General features: G+C 50.7%; 1 protein-coding gene across 1 annotated transcript in view; it reads right to left on the reverse strand.

Moving 5' to 3' along the window:
- Nucleotides 1-4,798: 4,798 nt before the first annotated feature.
- Nucleotides 4,799-18,510, reverse strand: part of LOC142572022 (cholesterol 7-desaturase nvd-like) — a 76,668-nt gene continuing 62,956 nt past the window's right edge. Inside the window, exons 2-4 of the mRNA XM_075680819.1 lie at nt 18,052-18,240; nt 10,104-10,699; nt 4,799-4,973 (exon numbers count right to left, since the gene is read on the reverse strand). Of these exons, the coding sequence (XP_075536934.1) occupies nt 4,809-4,973; nt 10,104-10,699; nt 18,052-18,240 (950 nt within the window). The 3' untranslated portion in view covers nt 4,799-4,808. The remainder of the gene's footprint in view (nt 4,974-10,103; nt 10,700-18,051; nt 18,241-18,510) is intronic.

Raw genomic sequence — 18,510 nt, forward strand, 5'->3', positions numbered from 1 at the left:
AGGGACGCCCGACTTCGGTTATGAGCATCATCGAGCGACATCCCTCCGGACAGCGGATGCAGTCCCCTGACCATCGGGATCTCCTTCCCCCGGCGGGGCGGTCTGTTACGTTTCGCCTACGACGCGCGGTATAGCCGGCGCGGATGCAACGGACGCTGGGGCTTCGGTCAAAGCGGCAGACATTTTGGCCCGTTCGGCGCCGCGTCTACGCCTCCCCGCCACGCGCGTCCAGGCATGTTCCAATGCCACGTGTCTTCGGTGTGCGTGTGTGTGTGTGTGCATGTTGGTGCCCACGCCTGTCAAAGCGCGGCAGCCGGGGAGAGGAGCTCCCCCAACTGTGAGGCGAGGAGGTCTGAGCGGCGCCGGCCCGGCGGCTGCGTCACCTACTCTTCCCAACGTGCCCGAGCGGCGCCGGCCCGGCGGCTGCGTCACCTACTCTTCCCAACGTACCCGAGCGGCGTTGGCCCGGCGGATGCGCCACCTACTCATCCCAACGTGCCCGAGCGGCACAGTCACGTGCGCGTCTATAGAGGCGTTCCTTCTTGCCCTCAACTGCGAGAGTATAAAAGCAGCTGCCCCCGGACGCCAAGAGAGAGGCTCCGATTTCTTCTGTTGAGTAACGTGCTCTCCCGTCTCTCTACTTCGGTCGACCTGACCACCCACTCTTATGCGATGCTAGAATAAACAAGTTGTTCTGTTACCAGTCGACTCATGCTTTGCCGGGACCTTCGGATGCTTCCAGTTGTGCCCCAGGCCGCCAGGCCAACGCTACCCTTGGGGCTTGCGACCCAGGTGCAACAACGGGTGTCAGCGCCGAGGTTCCAACACTGTGTATACATCACCCAGTGCTGACATCTCTATGTTGGAAGCATTACACGACTTTCTGTAAGACAACAAAACGTGCTATAATTGCGTTATAACGAGTGGCGACTTCAGCTTGCTAATTTAGATTGGGATTTGGTGTGTACTACAAAATGACAATACGCGGTTCTGTTGCTAGATATCACATATGCCTTCGATCTACAGCAGGTAGTAGATACCCCAATGCGCTAGACTGAGTATCAAGTTCGATTCTTGATCTCGTCTTCATATACAATAACGTCAGTATGCTGTGTTACACTCTTGACATCGTATCTAGTATATCGGACCACTCCTGTGTCCTATTTAAAAGCCATCTGTGGCCTAAAGCTGAGCACAGCAAGCCAAGGCCCTACTTTGACAATGCGGACGATGTCAGCATATTAGACTTCATGGAACAAGACTATGATCACTTTTTACAGTGTCAGAGGAACTTCACATGTGTTAACAATTTGTGGCAGCACTTCAAGTGGGCGGTGTATATTGCACGAATAAACACATCCCAGAAAAACAAAAACAAACGTCAAAGTCTCTTGATAACGCGCGAAATACTTAATCTAATGCGGCGCATAAAACGACTATCGTCCAAAACCGAGAGAGATAGCGGCATCTTGGCTATGATGCGATCAGATTTGGGTTCACAAATAAAATCGTGCAGATATACTTTCTTTAAAGTCAAAATGCGCGACGTTATTTCAACCGATCCGAGAAAGTCTTGGCTTCAAATGACACAGAGAAGGAATCACTTGAGAATGCACGATAAGGACGTTACTGACCCAACCTGCATATCAACGGAATACAATGAGTACTTTTCGTCCGTTTTTCTTTTGTGTGGTACCGATAAGGGCACAAAATTCAGCCACGCACCCAGGTATGAACTTTCCGAGCTACTAAACGGTGACGAAGGTATGTTTTTCGGCACTGTTGAATCTAGACATTAGGAAAACTTTGAGACGCGGCGAAATTCTAAATAAATTTTTGTTTAGATACGCGGAGTGGTGTGCTGAGTATCTTTATATTATATTTAGGGAAAGTTTGCAGAAGGGGGAAATTTCTGCCGATTATATATAGGTAAAATTATACCGGTACATAAAACCGGGGATAAGCTCACAGTAACTATACTTATCGCTCGGTGTCCTTATTGTGCACAGCTAGCAAGATATTAGGACATTTTCTTTTCAAACTTAAGCAGTTCTTGGAAGGCAACGATATTTTTCTTAACCAGTCAGCATCAATTCAGGCGCGGCCTTTCCACAGTGACCAAGTTACTATACATTACTCACGATTTGTTTGCAGTTCTTGATAATGGTTGCCAGGTCGACAAAATCTGTCTAGACTTTGGAAAAGGCTTTGACCTCGTGTCGCATTGCAAAATGATATTAAAACTATAGTATGTCTTCAGAAATGAGCGTATCCTGCAGTGGATTGACTCTTACCTAACGCAACGCCAACAATATGTTCAAATAGGCGACTCTAAATTATAATGGCTCCAGTTCTTTCAGGTGTTCCCAGAGGTCCGTCCTTGGGCCCCTACTCTTTCTGATATATCTGAATGATCTCACGTTTGACACTGCTGCACAATGTCGATTTTTTTGCGCATGACTTCGTGGTTTATTGAGCAGTTCAATCTTAACATGACCAATTACTCTTAATGCTTGAACATCAATTGGTTCACGTGCAGAGAAAGAATGAACAGCAGATTGGTGAGCTGTTGGTGAACACACGAGCTCATTTTTCTTTTCCCTATGCTTCCCTATCATTCACCCTCGTGGCAAGGATAATATAACATCAACTGTTAAAGAAATTGAGGTGGCGACTGAGCACCTGATTTGCTGTTTGTCTGATTGTTGGCTTACAGAAGGCAGGCAATGATTTTGCACAACTTTTGTTAGCAGCTGTCATGCTCGTGTTGCAGCTAATTGCAAGTAATTAACGGGAAAAAAGCAGCGATAAATTAGAACTCGACAGTTCGGTGGAGTCGACACACTAGAGATGCTTTCTGTAAACACTTCATCCACTAGTTACACTTTTCTTTCGGCTAACATCACATCACTTTTGAAGCAGGAGTGATTTTTCTTACTTTCACTTTGTGTTGGCTTATTTATGAGTCAAGTGTAAAATTTGGTGCCCTACTTCCCCACTCGGCGAGATCACGGCGCGGTCAAATTTGACAAAATTAAATATTGTTGAAGCTTTAAATATTTAATTTCATTTATTCTGGTATGTCTTTACGTGGTTATCCGTATTTTGTCATGGCTGTGAAATGCAAAAAGAAATGCGTTCAACTCCATTGGGTAAGCACGACAAAACGCTTTGGCGGAAACTTCTTGGCAGACATGTCCCGCACTCACCCGCTCGTGAAATGGTTATGTTAGTCAAGGGACCTGTATGCCTTCATCCGCTATAGCTATACGTAACTGGTTGACAATACAAGATAAATTGTAATGTAGACAGTGGTCACAGCGTCATCATCCATTTGTTCTTTGTGGAGGATAGTACGGATGGTGTTGTGAGCGTTTTTGTGTGCGTTTGGCTAGGCAGTGCTCGTACGAAGGAGCACGTTTAAGGGCGTGCTAAGTCTGCACTTAAGGCGGTCACAGAGGTTGTACCAATAGTTCTTATTTATGATGGTGGCGTATTCCATTTCTGCTGTGACCCGTGCGGTTTCTTTTTCCTCCTGCGGTTCTGCCGCTGCCTCTTTCGTCATTTGGTCAGGTCTCCTCGCGCCTCCCAGAGGTGGAGCAGATGTCTGTCCATATGCGCTTTCTCCGTTGTTGCACTAAGTTGCTTGGTGAAAGCTTTAAAATCTGCTTGTAGCTCTTGTGCCCACTCGTGCAGGGAGGTCGTGTCATGTTGTTCAGACTTGGATATTTTGTGCGGGAAACTATCCTAGCTTTTTATTTTGATTACACGTTCTGGGGTGCGTGTCGCCGCCACTTCGACTTCAGTGGCTAAGGTGCTGCGGTCTCTGCCCAGGTGTTCCATTGGGCTTTCCAGAAGCATTGAGTTAACCCTTTCATCATTGTTAGGTCGTGGCAGGTATCCCTGCTTATCTTGCTACCTATTCTGGTTGGTGTGTCAGGTTCTATCAGCAGGATAAATGAGGAAGAATCATGATAGGCAAGCCGGCGGCTTTTTGGGGTTTCTGTTTAGTACCCCTAGGCTGGTGTGGCGGGGGGCGCATTGAAGTCTCCGCGAATAATAAGCTTTCTGGCTTGTTTGCTGGCGACCGAAAAAAATATATCTGAAGACGTGCCATCCTGATATTCAATCACCAGTCTGCAATCTTCTAGTCCTTCGTTCAGCGTTTCTTAAAATAAAAAAAAATCCCTGTGGATTGCGCTACTTCCTAATGCGAAATTTGAGCGCAACGTGTTTTCATTTCGCGGTATATGGGCTAGCGTGGACAACCTATTTTGTGTGGCCCGTTGCTATGGCGCGAAGTGCGGCGTGACTGCCTGGCTAATCTGGAGATGGCGAGAGCCAGCGCGTGGGTGACGCGTGGGTGTAATTCACAGCCGCCGTCGCCGATAGACCTTCCAGATGGCGCGCACTACTCTGGCGCCATTTCGTAGCCATCGTCGCCGCACTACAGATTTATTACGCTTTCGCCATACTCTCCGCCGCTTTCCGCTTCATGGTTCCACTGCACCCTCCTTTCGGCTTTGCTGTTTGCGTCTTCCATCCCCGGCTGCGCTCCGAGTTCGCTTTCATCCTTCGCTGTGCTGGTTCGCGTGGTTACGTCGGCGCTCGCCACTGGAACGGGGGCCTAAGAGTTGTGCTCTAAGATCATAGCAAGACCTAAATATGGCACGCGTGCGATCATGACTTGTACATAATAGCTGACTGTAGCAAAACAGTGTAAATGTAGGAAAAGAGCAGACACGAATAACCAAACTGAAAAACTCATAGAAGCACGATGTATTTTATAACACCGCAAAAGTTGACGTTCACCATTCCAGAGTGCGAGACCGAATATCCTGCCACGTGGGGCTACTGTGGCTGTAGAATTGGTTGTACCACCTACGAAATTCGGCAATAGTCTTGTCTCCTTTCTGGAAGGGTGGCTTCAACAGCATCTTCTTGTGATTCCACACGAGCAGATCCCTTTCGAACTGTGAGGCAGAAAGGATCAGATGGCAAGAACTGTTAAACTACTGGTTCTATACATAGCACTATATCTCACAAAGAACAACGAAATGTTCGGCGCATGTCATGGCAACGTCGAATCGACATCACCGAACTAAAAATGCGCTAAAGCATAAGGGTGGTGAAACGAGTTAGTTTAGATATGCCGGTGATGTGCGGCGCATCTTTTGGTACACAAAACTAGTTGCATGGATATGTAGTCTTCAGCCGTCTCTTGACGCACTGAATATAAAACACCAACCCTTACACTTGAAGTATTTGGTAAACTCCACGATTGTTAATTATTGCTCATTTCATTGTGCATCTTTCAGTAGAGCTTAATTCAGTGTAATTTTAGGAGAAGCCGCCTGCTGCCAGAGCTCACGGGTTACGTGACGCAATCATCGAACGGTCAAGAGAATGTTCCACATCCGCCGCCGTGGCCATGACTGGCGCTGGTTAATGCTCCCCTGGTTACATCTTGCATGCACGCATACAAAGCACCGAAGAATGCGGAAATGTGAATATCCGCCGCCGTAGCTGTAGCGGCAGTGATAAGGCAGCGCACGCGTAATGCAGAGGCTGTGGCTTCCACCGGAGGCAAGTTGTTTTTTCGTCCACTTTAGTCACCCTTTGCCTTAAATATCTACACTTCAATGAAAAACAACAAATGACTTCCCATAGGTTTTCCTTAGCTTCAGTAACTGCTGGCTTCATATGGGCGTGTCTAAAAAAAATAGAATCCCTCGATTTTTCTTTTTCTCGTTAATTAGTATGCTGTATGCTACCGCTCTCTGGGAAGAAGCGCCTCTTGCATGTCGACCACAGGGGCACATGGACTTATGGTATACTTGCTACGATGCTTGTAGTCTATTCTAGAATTGTTGCGATAACCGTTGCTCGATCTTCAATGTGCCATTGATGCTTTATGAATACCAGCGATGCTTAAGCTGCTTCATCGAATTCGATGGCCGCCGGCTGTGCACGCTCAACTTGACATCAACGCTTAAGGTTACATTCCCTTTATGACACAATTTGTCCACGCACATAAACAAAAAGTGAAGGAAGAACGAAGAAAAAATAAGCAGACTAGAGTGATTTCTCCGCCGTTGAACTTATTTATTGCAAAAGTTGTAGTTCGCAAGTTCTCAGGGCGCTTACCTCTATATGGGCGACTGGCCACGAAGCCGGTGATATTCATTTTATGAGTAAGAGTGTGGGTAATTTCTAGCGAGAGATAAACGAATGACAGCCACTGATTCTTCCTACGATGTTTAAAGAATTTTGAGAGTATTATTCTTTAAAAGTGAAGCAATAGACGCTCTCAGAAATTTAATATGTTAGTTGTTTTGTGTCACAGATAAAATTATAAGGCGTCCTTGTGGCTGGGGTCCTGCGAAGTCACCCCGAGGGAGGGAATGACTAACCAGCGTAGGGAAAACCAAATTTGCGAAAACCTATTTGTAAATAAATTTCTGTTGAAAATTGGCCACGAAATAAGTAGAAGCTCAGTAGATTGACGCACTCAGGATGCAGAAATTTCACGGTAGAATACGGTAGCTTGAACTTTAGAATGGAACCTGAAGTTGCCTTGACGGACACCAATGATTATTCAACGCCTAACATAGATGATGGCAGAGAGGATTCGATGAGATGCTAGATTCTCACAGATGAAATTGGCATGAACAACTTCTTTGCAAAACACTCAACGTCATGCTCGTCTTCTACACTATTACCTCTCAGAGAAGGTGCATAGTGCGCAAATCCTTGCGCAAAGTATCAAGCGCGAATGTTACGTAATAGCGCAGTGGGTAGCTTGTCTCACTTCCACTTTCCCGTTGACGCAGGAATGTGAATTCGAATCCCAGTGGGGGTGTAGTTGCAAAGTATCGTTCTTAGTGCGCAAGCACTTATTTTGTTACCCTCCACGCGTTTCGTCCAAGTTTGTATGTGGCACCCAATCTGCTGAAATACTGAAACCGTTGCAATGACGAGCTCTTATTAGCGATAGAGCCTTTGTGCTTTAGAGATTACTATGCGTGCTAGGTAAAGTGTTTTTCCGAGCTTGAAAGTAGCTCGCGAATACACGCAAAGTGCCTCGAGTGGCTAGTCGTGTAGCAGTTTCGCATGTATTCGCGGGCTTCTTTCGCCCTCAGAAAAACACTTTTATGTAGCACGTATTGAGCTACAGAAAGCTGTACCGGGATTTCATCATCTTGCGCTACACTTTTCTCACTGACACTTCTAATCTAATTATATTATTTGAGAACTTGATTAACTAAATGAGACTAACTATGTAATTCGGCGGAATGCAAGAAGATATAATCTGGGTATCTCCAAGCGACGGCAAACAACATTACCTCTGTTCGGTCGAGTTACATGGCATTTCCATATTTTTAAACCTTCGTGCATGATAGTTGGCACACCCTGTATATGTCGTTCCACTGTTGTTCACGAGGTCGGAGCTTCGATCTCGGCCGCGGCGGCCGCATTCCGATGACGGTAGAATGCAAAAAATAGCTCGTGTATACCGTGCATTGGGCGCACATTTTTAAAGGGAAACGCCGGATGAATTTAGACTGGTCGATTATATTTCGAAAAGTCAATTTACATTCATTTCTAGGCAACACGTTGATTACTGAAAGAGTAAATGAAGACCAATGTTCACTTTTTTTTCCACCCCCAAACCCCAGCGCTGGGCCTTCAATGTGACCACACGTATTTCAAAGTTTGTCAGCGTATTTAAGCTGTTTTTTCACAATAAACATTGTCGAAACTGTGCAGGTTCTTTTAGAAGACAATGCAGTTAATATCTCTCGATAAAAACTTCACCAAATCGGTGCAGACGCCGTCAAAATCTATGACGCCGTGGTGCGCTGTTGCAGGAACTTCGAGGTGGTGTCGCCGCAGGTCTGCCGTTTAAGCAGGAGACACGGTACGATTCGGCATCGGATCCGACGTGCGGCGCTGAATGCTCCGGCTTGCGGCATACGGCGATTCGAAGCACATGGTGCGTGCATCCGAAAGATCGAGCGGCGCGTAAGCCCCGCCAACATCCAGCCCCCCCAGCTTGAATTCATATCCACGTCGAGAAACGCAATATAAACAACTCTGCACAACACTGCTTCGCTTTACGCGAACGCTGTCAATAAAATTATGCCCCTGCAAGTGACAGAACACTTCACGACGGCGCCTGTCCACTGACGGCTCCGCGAACAGCCAGCGATAGGGCCGGTATAGGCCTAGCTAGGCGGACGCTGCGGCCGACGGCACTTGCAATCCAACCCAAGCTTGTCGAAGAGCGCTTATTTTTGCCAAAACAACACTGTGCACTTAGGTCGCCCTTAATTAAATACAATTGGTTTACTGGACGCAGTCGTTGCGAAGGGCAAACGTGCAAGCGAAGCGAGTAGCCTCGCTCAGACGGTCGCTGTGTGCTGTCTGACCGCGAAATACCTCGCGTCGCGGCTCCCGATCTCGCTAGTAGCTTAGTGCTAGTGTACTAGGCACTGCTTTGCATAAGAGGCACGCGTTCGAGATAATTTTACTGAACTGTAAAATATTTCGTGTCGGAAACAAACTGCAGCAGGCAAGCAAAAAAAATTGGAGGACGCTTATGCGTCGCCTTCAAGTGTGGAGCGCGATAGCGTTCCCGTCGACCCGCCAAGGGGTGTAAGACAATGCGCTACAGCGCAGCGATCACTTACGAGGCGCCCCGCATCGGACTTTGCACCCACCAATCACGCGGTGAGCGCCGAGCAACGCAGCGTTCGGCGCGCAACTAAACGTGCGCCTGAACAAGCGGAACGAACCAAAGAACTCGGTGTGTCTGAGGGACAAAGGATCTACGCGAGCCGAACGTCGTGATCGGCACGGACAGCCGGGCCGCGACTCGCTTCCGCACCGGTCCCCGCATGGCCGCGAGAAGCGGTCGAGTGGCGCGCCACCTGTCGGGGTAGCGCCGTACATTGCGAGGAGGGGTCTTCTGTGTTTGCCGCAAGAGGGTTCTGCCTGTGCGGCAAGCGCAGAAGAAATGTAGCGGAAACGCACTTCGCTACGCGTTTAACTGCGACTTCTGTAATTTACATGCTTATAATTGCCGATATCCACCGCAGTATAACTTTCTACGGCACGTTTCTAAGGCAACACCGCATTCACTAGAGGCGCTTTTGTCCCGCTTTGAACTATCCAACTCATGGCTCAGTGGTAGCGTCTCCGTCTCACACTCCAGAGACCCTGGTTTGATTGCCACCCAACCCATCTAGCAAGTTGGTTTTAATTATAACCTGCCTTCCGCGATTTTTCGCTCACGGCCAACGCCGCCGACGCCGACGATACAGATTTTCTGCGACACGAGCTCCTTAACGCTATCGCGTTAAAAGACGGCGAGAAACCGGCCAGCCAGCGCCACCTCCGTGGAGGGAACGTCAGAGCACGTCACATGCCAGCCGCGCTGTCATTGGCTGCGGCCTAACGACGGTGCGGTTGTCGGATGATGAAAATCTGCCCCGTTTGTCGCACGCCGGACGTCTGATCCGGCGCTTCGGCACGGAAAAACACCTCGATTCCGGCTGCTGTTCCGGCGCGTCGGATACCGAATCGGACACCGAATCGGACCGTGTGTCTTTCCCGCTTTATGCGTCGCTTCTTTCTTACCAGCTTCCCTTTTCTTTATTTGCTCTTCAAAGAACCTCGAGTAATGAAAAGTAATCCGGGGTCTCCCACTACAGCGTGCCTTATTATCAGATTGTGGTTATGCCGCGTAAGACCCATAATTTACTTTATTTAAATTTTTCCAAAACAACTTTCTTTTTTTTAACCAAGATATTAGGTGTTCCCAGCAGCAATTAAGTCTGGTTCTTCATATACGTCGGGAAACCCAGAAAGCTATTATTAGTTTCTTTAATTATTCGTCTTGCGTCGACATAAAGACTAAAAGCCGGGTTACCAGGTGTCGATTCCCTATTAACTACAGCGCGAAGGAAAACAAATGGCAGGAACGAGGCGAACACACAGATCACTGTGCGGTCGCTCCGTTTCTGTCCTTTGTCTTCCTGTCACCGCTGCAGTTAATGATGGATGTTCGCGCGTTGGTTTGAACGATGAAGTGCACTCACGGATTTCGTGTAGATGATGCTTGCCAGCCAGCGGAAGAGCAAGCTTGCGCGGGGCTCGTAGTGGATGGTGTGCACCACGCGGATACGGAATGGACCCATCGGCGTGACTGCGACCACGGTAAGTTGGATGCCGAAGTCACACTCGACGCGCACCACAAGCAGCCCGGGTCCCTGCAGCGTCAGATTGGTCACGTTGTCGAAGAAGCGTGGGCGCCGGCCAAGAACTTGGATCTTGGCGGCAATGTCGACGCAGCAGCGGTGGTCCTTTGTGTACCACTTGGCCGTCCATAGGTGTGTGAAGAAGCGGCCCCAGCCGGTGTCGCCCGCGTTTTTCGCGAACTCCTCCGGCGGCAGCAGCACGTTGGGTCCATGGAAGTAGCTGAAGTGCGTCACGTCCGACTCGTTTTCGGACAGGTCCCGGATGTGGCAGCTCAGCGTTTCCTCGTATCGCCTCCACGCTTTCCAGCGACCGCTTGTCACCTCAGGAACGTCTTCCACCTGCCAGCTGGGCTCGTCGCCGTCGGCGTGGTACCACAGAAACACGTTGCCCAGAAGCTCGGCCGTGGTCCAAGTATTTATTTTGACGAAGTCGGGCACTGTAGGAAGGCAAGTAGCGTAGCTGAAGGAGAGGCGACAAAGGTGTAGTATACCGATTGTTTCATGAAATGCGTTCGAAAGTTCTCAAGGAAACGGAAGATGCAATTATGAAGTTATTTCCTCATTGTTGCTTCTATCACAGAGGCGCATATTATATTCGGACTAGAGGTGCAAATTAGACGAATAATTTTGCAAATTCGACCTTTTAATTTATGTTAACGAAAACAAACAACGTACGATTGAGCCGAATGGATGACTTGAAGTACGCCATCCGAGGAGCTCATAACCCTTTCCGGAAATATAACCAGTAGACGCACCGTAATGAATTATTTCTTTTACCCAAATGAATTATGGCGAATTGTCCACATAAGAGCGAAACTCAACAGCCAAAGAGCACAACTGTCGTTCTTTTACAGTAGACACCCATAAGTGATGTTACTGCTTATTCCTCACCGTTTGGCGAATTTCACGCAAGAGACTTCATATGTGTACTTCGGTTTAATGGTATGAGCCATTGCATTGCTGAATGAACGTTTTCCAGGGCAGCTCTCTGAATTTTCCCTAATTGTGCTGATTATTCAACTCGGATTTTCATGAAAGTGCATCGATCGGATGTATGCACGTAGGTGGACCACCGGGATACCCAATTCCGAGGTAGGGGTCTATTTCTTCGCTAATTAGAGCCAAATATGTGACCTACGAGGTCCGCGCACAGGCCTCGGCTTCGGCCAGGGAAGCGGTAGGCCTACCCTCAGGCCGCAGCGTGCCGCAGCGTGCCGCAGCCAATTACAGGCCAATCGCTAACTTAGCAAGCGGACAATGACCCAATATGTCGACCGCTATGAGAAATGAGGTAGATGGCGAAGAAATTTCGCCGGATCAGCTCACGAGAGCCGAGGGGTGCAAAACTGCCGGCGAGAATTCGAAGCAAAGGAACCACGCAAGCCAGGATGGCGCCGAAGCCGCGGCTGACGTCAGCAACAGACGTGGCAATGACCTCGATGGCACCACCGCCAAGAGCCTTCGTCACAGGATGAAGCGAGTAAACAAGGGCAAACTGTTCAAGGACGCGAAGACGTGAAGGTTGTAATGCGGCCACGCGGCGGGCTTCAATTGAGGGATATGGCCCGGGTCGAATTAAGCCGAGTGATTACTGGGGAGGCCCAGGTCGATGCAACTGCAGCAAGAGAAGATACTATTTGTCCAAACCATCAGCAGAACATAATCGTCGTGAGTACCTCGAAGAGGGAGCATGCCGACAAGTACGCCATGGTGAAACGCATCGACATTCTATGGACGTCCCACGAGGTGAGCGCTTACGAATCGGCGCCTCACGGAACCGTTAAAGGAGTGATACGGGACATCCCGCTAGAGGACACCGCCCAAGAAATTCAAGACCTAGTGATGCACAAGCACAACCTGACGGCGTTGCAGGCGAAACGGATTGGCAATACCAGATCCGTGGTGATCGCCTTCGAGGGACCCAAGGTTCCGAACTACGTGCGTTACGGGAACCTGCTCGCTGAATGTTCCTTGCACCGCAAGCAGATCGACGTCTGCTACCAGTGCGGCCGCGTCGGACACCGAATGGACGTGTGCCCCAATCCCCAAAATCTCATCTGCCGGGGGTGGGGAATCACCAACCCTGACAAAGAGCATGCGTGCGTGCCCAAGTGCGGCCTGTGCGGCGGCAAGCATCTCATCGCCGACCGGGCCTGTAAGGCAAAATTTAAGACGCCGTACGTGGTGCGGCACCGGTGCTGGGAGCGGCGCCGGGCCTACGACGACAGCAACCAAGAGGAAAGAGGTCCTGCAGGGCGACCCCAACGCAGCACCTCTTCGCGGAGCCGTTCGAGACCGCCGGCCCGCAAGGGCGGCCACCAAAGCCGCCGACGATCGAGATCCCGTTCCCGGGGCGGCCCGAACGGGGCTGACCAGACGCCATCGGCTGGCTCCAAGGACGGCCGCCGCTGGGAGACGATGGGGCAAGGAGGCAGTCGAAGCTCGAGCGGAAGACGCCGGGGATCCCTTTCGAGGTCCCGGACCAGATCGAGGACCCGGGCCGACTCCAATCAACGAGGGATACTCGCTGAGAAAAAGGTGGGCTGGATCGACAGGTCTTCCGTCGCTCTAGGGAATGACAGAGAGTTCCAACCCCTCAACCCTACCCCACCTCCCTCCTCTAACCAAAACGCCGCAACACGTCAAGAGTGCCGCGAATGTAAAGAACTTATAAGACTAATCGAAAGGCAAAACACCCGGATTCAAGAACAGAACGTGCAGATCAGAGCACTCATGAGTAATATAGATGCGCTAGCTAGCGGCAGCTCAGCGACTAAAATAACCAAAACGTGCATGGCACCCGAGGACGCCAACGAGAAACGCAAGGTGCCGTGGAGGGACCCCCCTCGCCCCGCCAAGAGCGGAGAGGAGAGGTGCAGCCCATGCAAGAAGCATTGAATGTTCGAGAAGTGATGGACGCTGAAACCACCGTTGACTGCGAGACGGCAACAGCGGCACCGCAGACGTCGCATCAACAACAGCAACCGCCGCAAGGGGGCAAACTGGCAGCGATTCTCGCAGCCATCAATCAAATAAACGGGAAGCTCGGCAATATGAATGCCAGCCTAGAGGCCTTAGAAGGTCAAATAAAGACCCTGTCAGTCAAGCACGAACGACTGGTGGCGAAGGCAGCAACGATAACCGTGAAGAACAAGTTCGCAGCGCTAAAGAAAGAACGCGCCAATAAAGTCAAGGAATCGATCGCGTACAGGCGCGGTCGCATAAAAACGGCAAAGGAAGATGACGCAGACGCCGAACAGTAAAAAGCAAATCCGCGGGGGGAGGGGGGGGCGGGCGGGGGGAACAACGACCATTTACCAATGGAATTGCAGGGGCATCCACACCAAGGATGCCGAGTTACAACTTCACATAAATGGGCTCGACCAGAAACCGGATATGATCGCGTTGCAAGAGACGCACGGCAGACCCAGACTCCCGGTATACTTGACCTACACGGACCCGACGGAAGGCGGGACGGCGTTACTGTTGCGCAACAACATAGCAGCCACCCAGCACCTCACGGCGCAAAAGGGCTGCGCACACACGCTGGTCGAGGTTCACACAAGGACGATTGGCAGTGCCGGAAGCCTGTTTGTGATGAACGCATACTGCAGGCCGTCACAAAGGCAGTACGACTTTGGAACAACAGTGAGCCCGGCGAAGAGGTTGGCGGGGAACAGGCCGCTCCTGGTCCTAGGTGAGTTCAACGCCCCTCACACTACATGGAGTTACAAATACCAATCGAAACGAGGCAAGGCTCTTGCAAAGGCAATGGAGAACCAAGAAATGGCGCTCCCTAATGAACCAGGCGTCGTCACTCGAAAGGGAAACAGCGTCAACAGGAACACCACACCGGACCTGTCGTGGATGGCGGGCTCCCTTGAAGTAGCCTGGCGGAACGAAGACGCAAACCTGGGCTCCGATCACAGCATCATAAGTATAACGATCAAGGGACGAAGGTTCCGGGCGGCCCTCGGCAAAGCCCAGATCACCGACTGCGATCGAATGCGCAAGCACACGGACGAAGGAAACGAGACCTCCGGAGAAAACGCGGATGACGGCAGACATCAAATGTACGTAGAATGGGCGAGAGAAGAAAAGATCGCGCTCGACAGATTTACTCAAGAAGTAGTGACAACGATGCAGACGCCCTTCGTCGAGGCCAAGCTGGCACACATGTGGGCGGCGCGGCACTCGCTCACGCGAAGATGGAAGCGTTAACGTCGAAACAAGAAGCTCGTCAAACGCATCGCGATATTCAACAAACAGATCACTGAATACGCAACCAAGCTGTGCCGAGAGAACTGGGTGAGTACGTTCGACGGCCTGCAGGGAAAGCTGTCGGCGCGCAAGACCTAGTGCCTGCTCAGACACCTGATCACCCCATTGAGCAGCAAGACCGCACCCAACCGCAACCGCACTAAAGTTCTGAATGCTTACGATGGCAACGGCCAAAGGCTCATTGAAGACCTCAAGGCGATCTACCTCTAGATGGAGAGAGGGCAATTTCCGATACCGGAAGAGTACGGGGGACCGGAAAATCTGGCATTAGATGAACCGTACACCATCACGGAGTTATTGACAGCCATAGACAAAAGTAATAAGACGAGCGCACACGGAACGGACGCCATTACATACGAGCTGCTCAACAACATGAGCGATGCGGCGGCACGCGGGCTCCTGGGTCACATCAACAGAACCTGGGAAAGCTCGAGGTTACCCGCAAAATGGAAAGAGGCCGAGGTACGGTTCATACCGAAACCCGGCAAACCTCTGACGATCGAGAACATGCGCCCGATCTCGCTCACGTCCTGTGTGGGCAAGGTCATGGAACGCATGGTTCTCAGAAGAATTCAAGCACACCTGGACGAGACGTGTCAGATGCCGGCGGCCATGTATGGATTCTGCCAGCACGTGAGCACCCAAGAGGTCCTTACCCAATTATATGAACTAGTGGTTAGGAGAGCAACGAGGCATGTGCCCCGGGGTATACTGGCTTTGGACCTCAAGGGGGTCTTCGACAACGTTTCCCACGCCTGCGTGCTCGCGAACCTGCGCAAGACGAGGTGTGGCCGCAAGACCTCCGGCTATATTAAAGATTTCCTAACCAATAGAACGGCGACTATCCGGATAGGAAAGGAACAGTCCGAGCCTGTGGAGCTCGGAGACAGGGTTACCCCACAGGGGTCGGTCCTGTCGCCTCTGCTTTTCAACCTGGCCCTCCTGCCCCTGCCCGAACTACTCAATCAGCTTGAAGGCGTAGACCACGCGTTCTATGACGACGATATAACGGTGTGGACGAACCGCGCGGGGTCCGATGCCTGGGCGAAGGAAGCCCTGCAGAGAGCGTCAACGACCGTCCACGAGAATGCCACGACCTGTGGCCTAAGCTGCGCTCCACAGAAATCGGAGCTGCTCATTGTACAGCCCAGAAGACCAAAGAAAGAGCCACCGCCGAACATAATTATCACCATCGACGGAACAGAGATCAAGCCAACGCAGCAGATCCGGGTACTGGGCCTGCTGTTGCGCAGCGACGGCAAGGCGCACGCAGCCGTCAACAAAATCAAGACCACATCAGAGCAGGTCATGAGCATGATCCGAAGAGTCACCAACCTGAACAGAGGAATCAAAGAAGAAGACGCACTGCGCCTGGTGCAGGCATTCGTCGTGTCACGCGTAACGTACTCCGCCCCGTACCTCCAGCTTACGAAGGTGAACCGCGAGACGCTGAACACGACAATAAAGAAAGCAGTCAAACTCGCCATGGCCATCCAGTCTACTCGTGAACGCGGAAGCTGCTGGACATGGGTGCCCCCAACAGGGTGGAAGAGCTGATGGAAGCACACCTGTCCCACCAGAGAGTAAGGCTGAGCGGACAAAGCAAGGCCGGGCTGTCCTACGCAAGATAGAATGGCAAATTGAACAGCAACCGACAGCGGAGCCGCTCCCCACAACGTGGAGATACATTCTTAAGACCAAGCCCCTCCCCCGGAACATGCAGCCGGGCACGAACGACGACAGACGCTCTGCGCGGACCAAGGCACTGGCTCGACAGCTGGAAGAGGACCCCGAGGTTCTCTACGCGGACGCCTCGCTTCCCAAGCATGGCACCAGAGCAACGGCGGTCGTCACCACCATCGATAAACTGGTCACAGGCGCGTCGATACGGGCGACGAATACAGTCGAAGCCGAAGAAGTGGCCGTGGCCCTCGCGCTCGCACAACCGGGAGTGAGGACCGTGGTCACAGACTGCAAGACCGCCTACACAAGCTACCGCAAGGGTAACATGTCTCCCGCGGCACTAGTGATCCTCACAAAACGCTAATCACCGGGACGGGCCATTGAGCTCGTGTGGGTCCCGGCTCACTCGCAAGTGGAAGGCAACGCACTCGCCGACCACTATGCCCGAGAACTGTCAATCTAGGCCGAGGACGAGCGAGAGCTGCCGCACCCCGTGACAAATTACAAAGACATCACCCAAATGTACACAGACGGCAGATGTAGGCTTCCCCGTCGGCATCCGCAACTCAGCCAGAGGCAGCAAACGATCGTGCGACGCGCGCAAGCGGGGTCGCTAGCGCATCCCATGCTCTTGCACAAAATGTTCCCGGCAGAGCATGACACTTCATGCCCGTCTTGCAGACAATCGGAAGGCACTCTAGCACACATCCTTGCAGAGTGCACTAAGCTCAAGAGCCCGCCATCATCCCTCCCCCCCCTCCCCAGCCCCAACCCTCCCCCCCCCCCCCCGAGCGATGGGAGACATTGTTGTCCAGCTCCGACCTACAGACCCAGCTCCTGCTGGCGGCTAGGGGCCAGGAACTGCTGGACGCATATGGGACCTGAGAAGAAGGTTCCACCCCATCTGGTGCCAGCGCGCACCAACCTTCACTAAGGGCTCAGTAAAAGTTGATTCTCGCTCTCTCGGTTTAATATTTTTGTATGTGTGTATGTTTGAAATTAGCCCGAATTCAATACGCTGTAAAAATTGTGAGCGTCTACTTTTTCGATTTCTGGAAACCGTTATCAGCAGCTCGGACGACGTATTTCAAGTCTTCATTACTGTCAATTGTCGGCTCACCTGGCTGAAAAGTTAGTCTAATTTGACTAAATACTTGTCTAATTACTTTCTAGAGTCATTTTCAAATGTATATGAGTCATACAAGTAACCCAGAAAAAATTCATTATCTCGTCTTCCCTATGTTTATGTAATTTCGCACATACTTTGTGAGACACTACAAGTATAAACGCCTCTGGCAAGAAACCTGAGCATTGTTTTGCTCTGAATTAAATGTCTTGACGAAAATACAGGCACCAGAAAGCGTACTTTAGCCGCTTCGTTTTTGTATGGTACGCATAAAACAATATTCCGCAGGAAAATGGTCGAGTGCAGCTAGCATTGCCATGTGCACTTCGGTTATTAACCATGGTCTAGCTCTTGTTGCGTAGATAGATAGATAGACAGATAGATAGATAGATAGATAGATAGATAGATAGATAGATAGATAGATAGATAGATAGATAGATAGATAGATAGATAGATAGATAGATAGATACGAGTTTACAGAAATCGATATCAAGATCTTTTTCATTAGAATCGTCCATCGATACCTCCAAAAGTGTTTTGCTCAGGTTTCATTTGGGTCTATCAGAGCAATAATAATAATAAAAATAATAATAAATAAGAAAGCCGTGGCTTGACGATGGACCCTTCTGTAGCAGCGTGTTTAACGGCTGAAATCTCAGCGCCCAAGCCTTTTATTACGAGAAGATGATAACAGCGCACCTTTGGCCGAGTAAGGCACGTGGGTGCAAGCGCCGTCGTTTGCGTCGAACCTCCACCCGTGGAAGGGGCACTCGATGCAATCTCCCACCACACGGCCCATCACTCCCAGGTGGGCGCCCAGGTGCGGGCAGTGGGCGTCAAGCACGTGTGCGATGCCGTCCTCGGTACGAAACGCGACAAGCTCTAATCCTGTAGAAAGAGGAAAATATATTAGCGCATCTCGCGAAATGGGCTCCAGATTGCCAGATCAGCTGCGGGCCGGATGTGGACGTGTACCGTTTTGTCCGATTAAAACTGTCTTGCTGCATCGGGAAGGCTACGTGGCTCTTAGTTCTGGTGTTATCGAACTGCAAAACGTGCAACTGCATTTTCCTTGGAGAATGCAAGAACGAACCGAGAGCCCGCTGCAGTGAGGCGACATTATAAGGTTAGAGTAATTTATCCCAGGAACGACAGCAA

The sequence above is a fragment of the Dermacentor variabilis genome, chromosome 1 (genome assembly GCF_050947875.1).
Source record: "Dermacentor variabilis isolate Ectoservices chromosome 1, ASM5094787v1, whole genome shotgun sequence".
NCBI lineage: Eukaryota > Metazoa > Arthropoda > Arachnida > Ixodida > Ixodidae > Dermacentor > Dermacentor variabilis.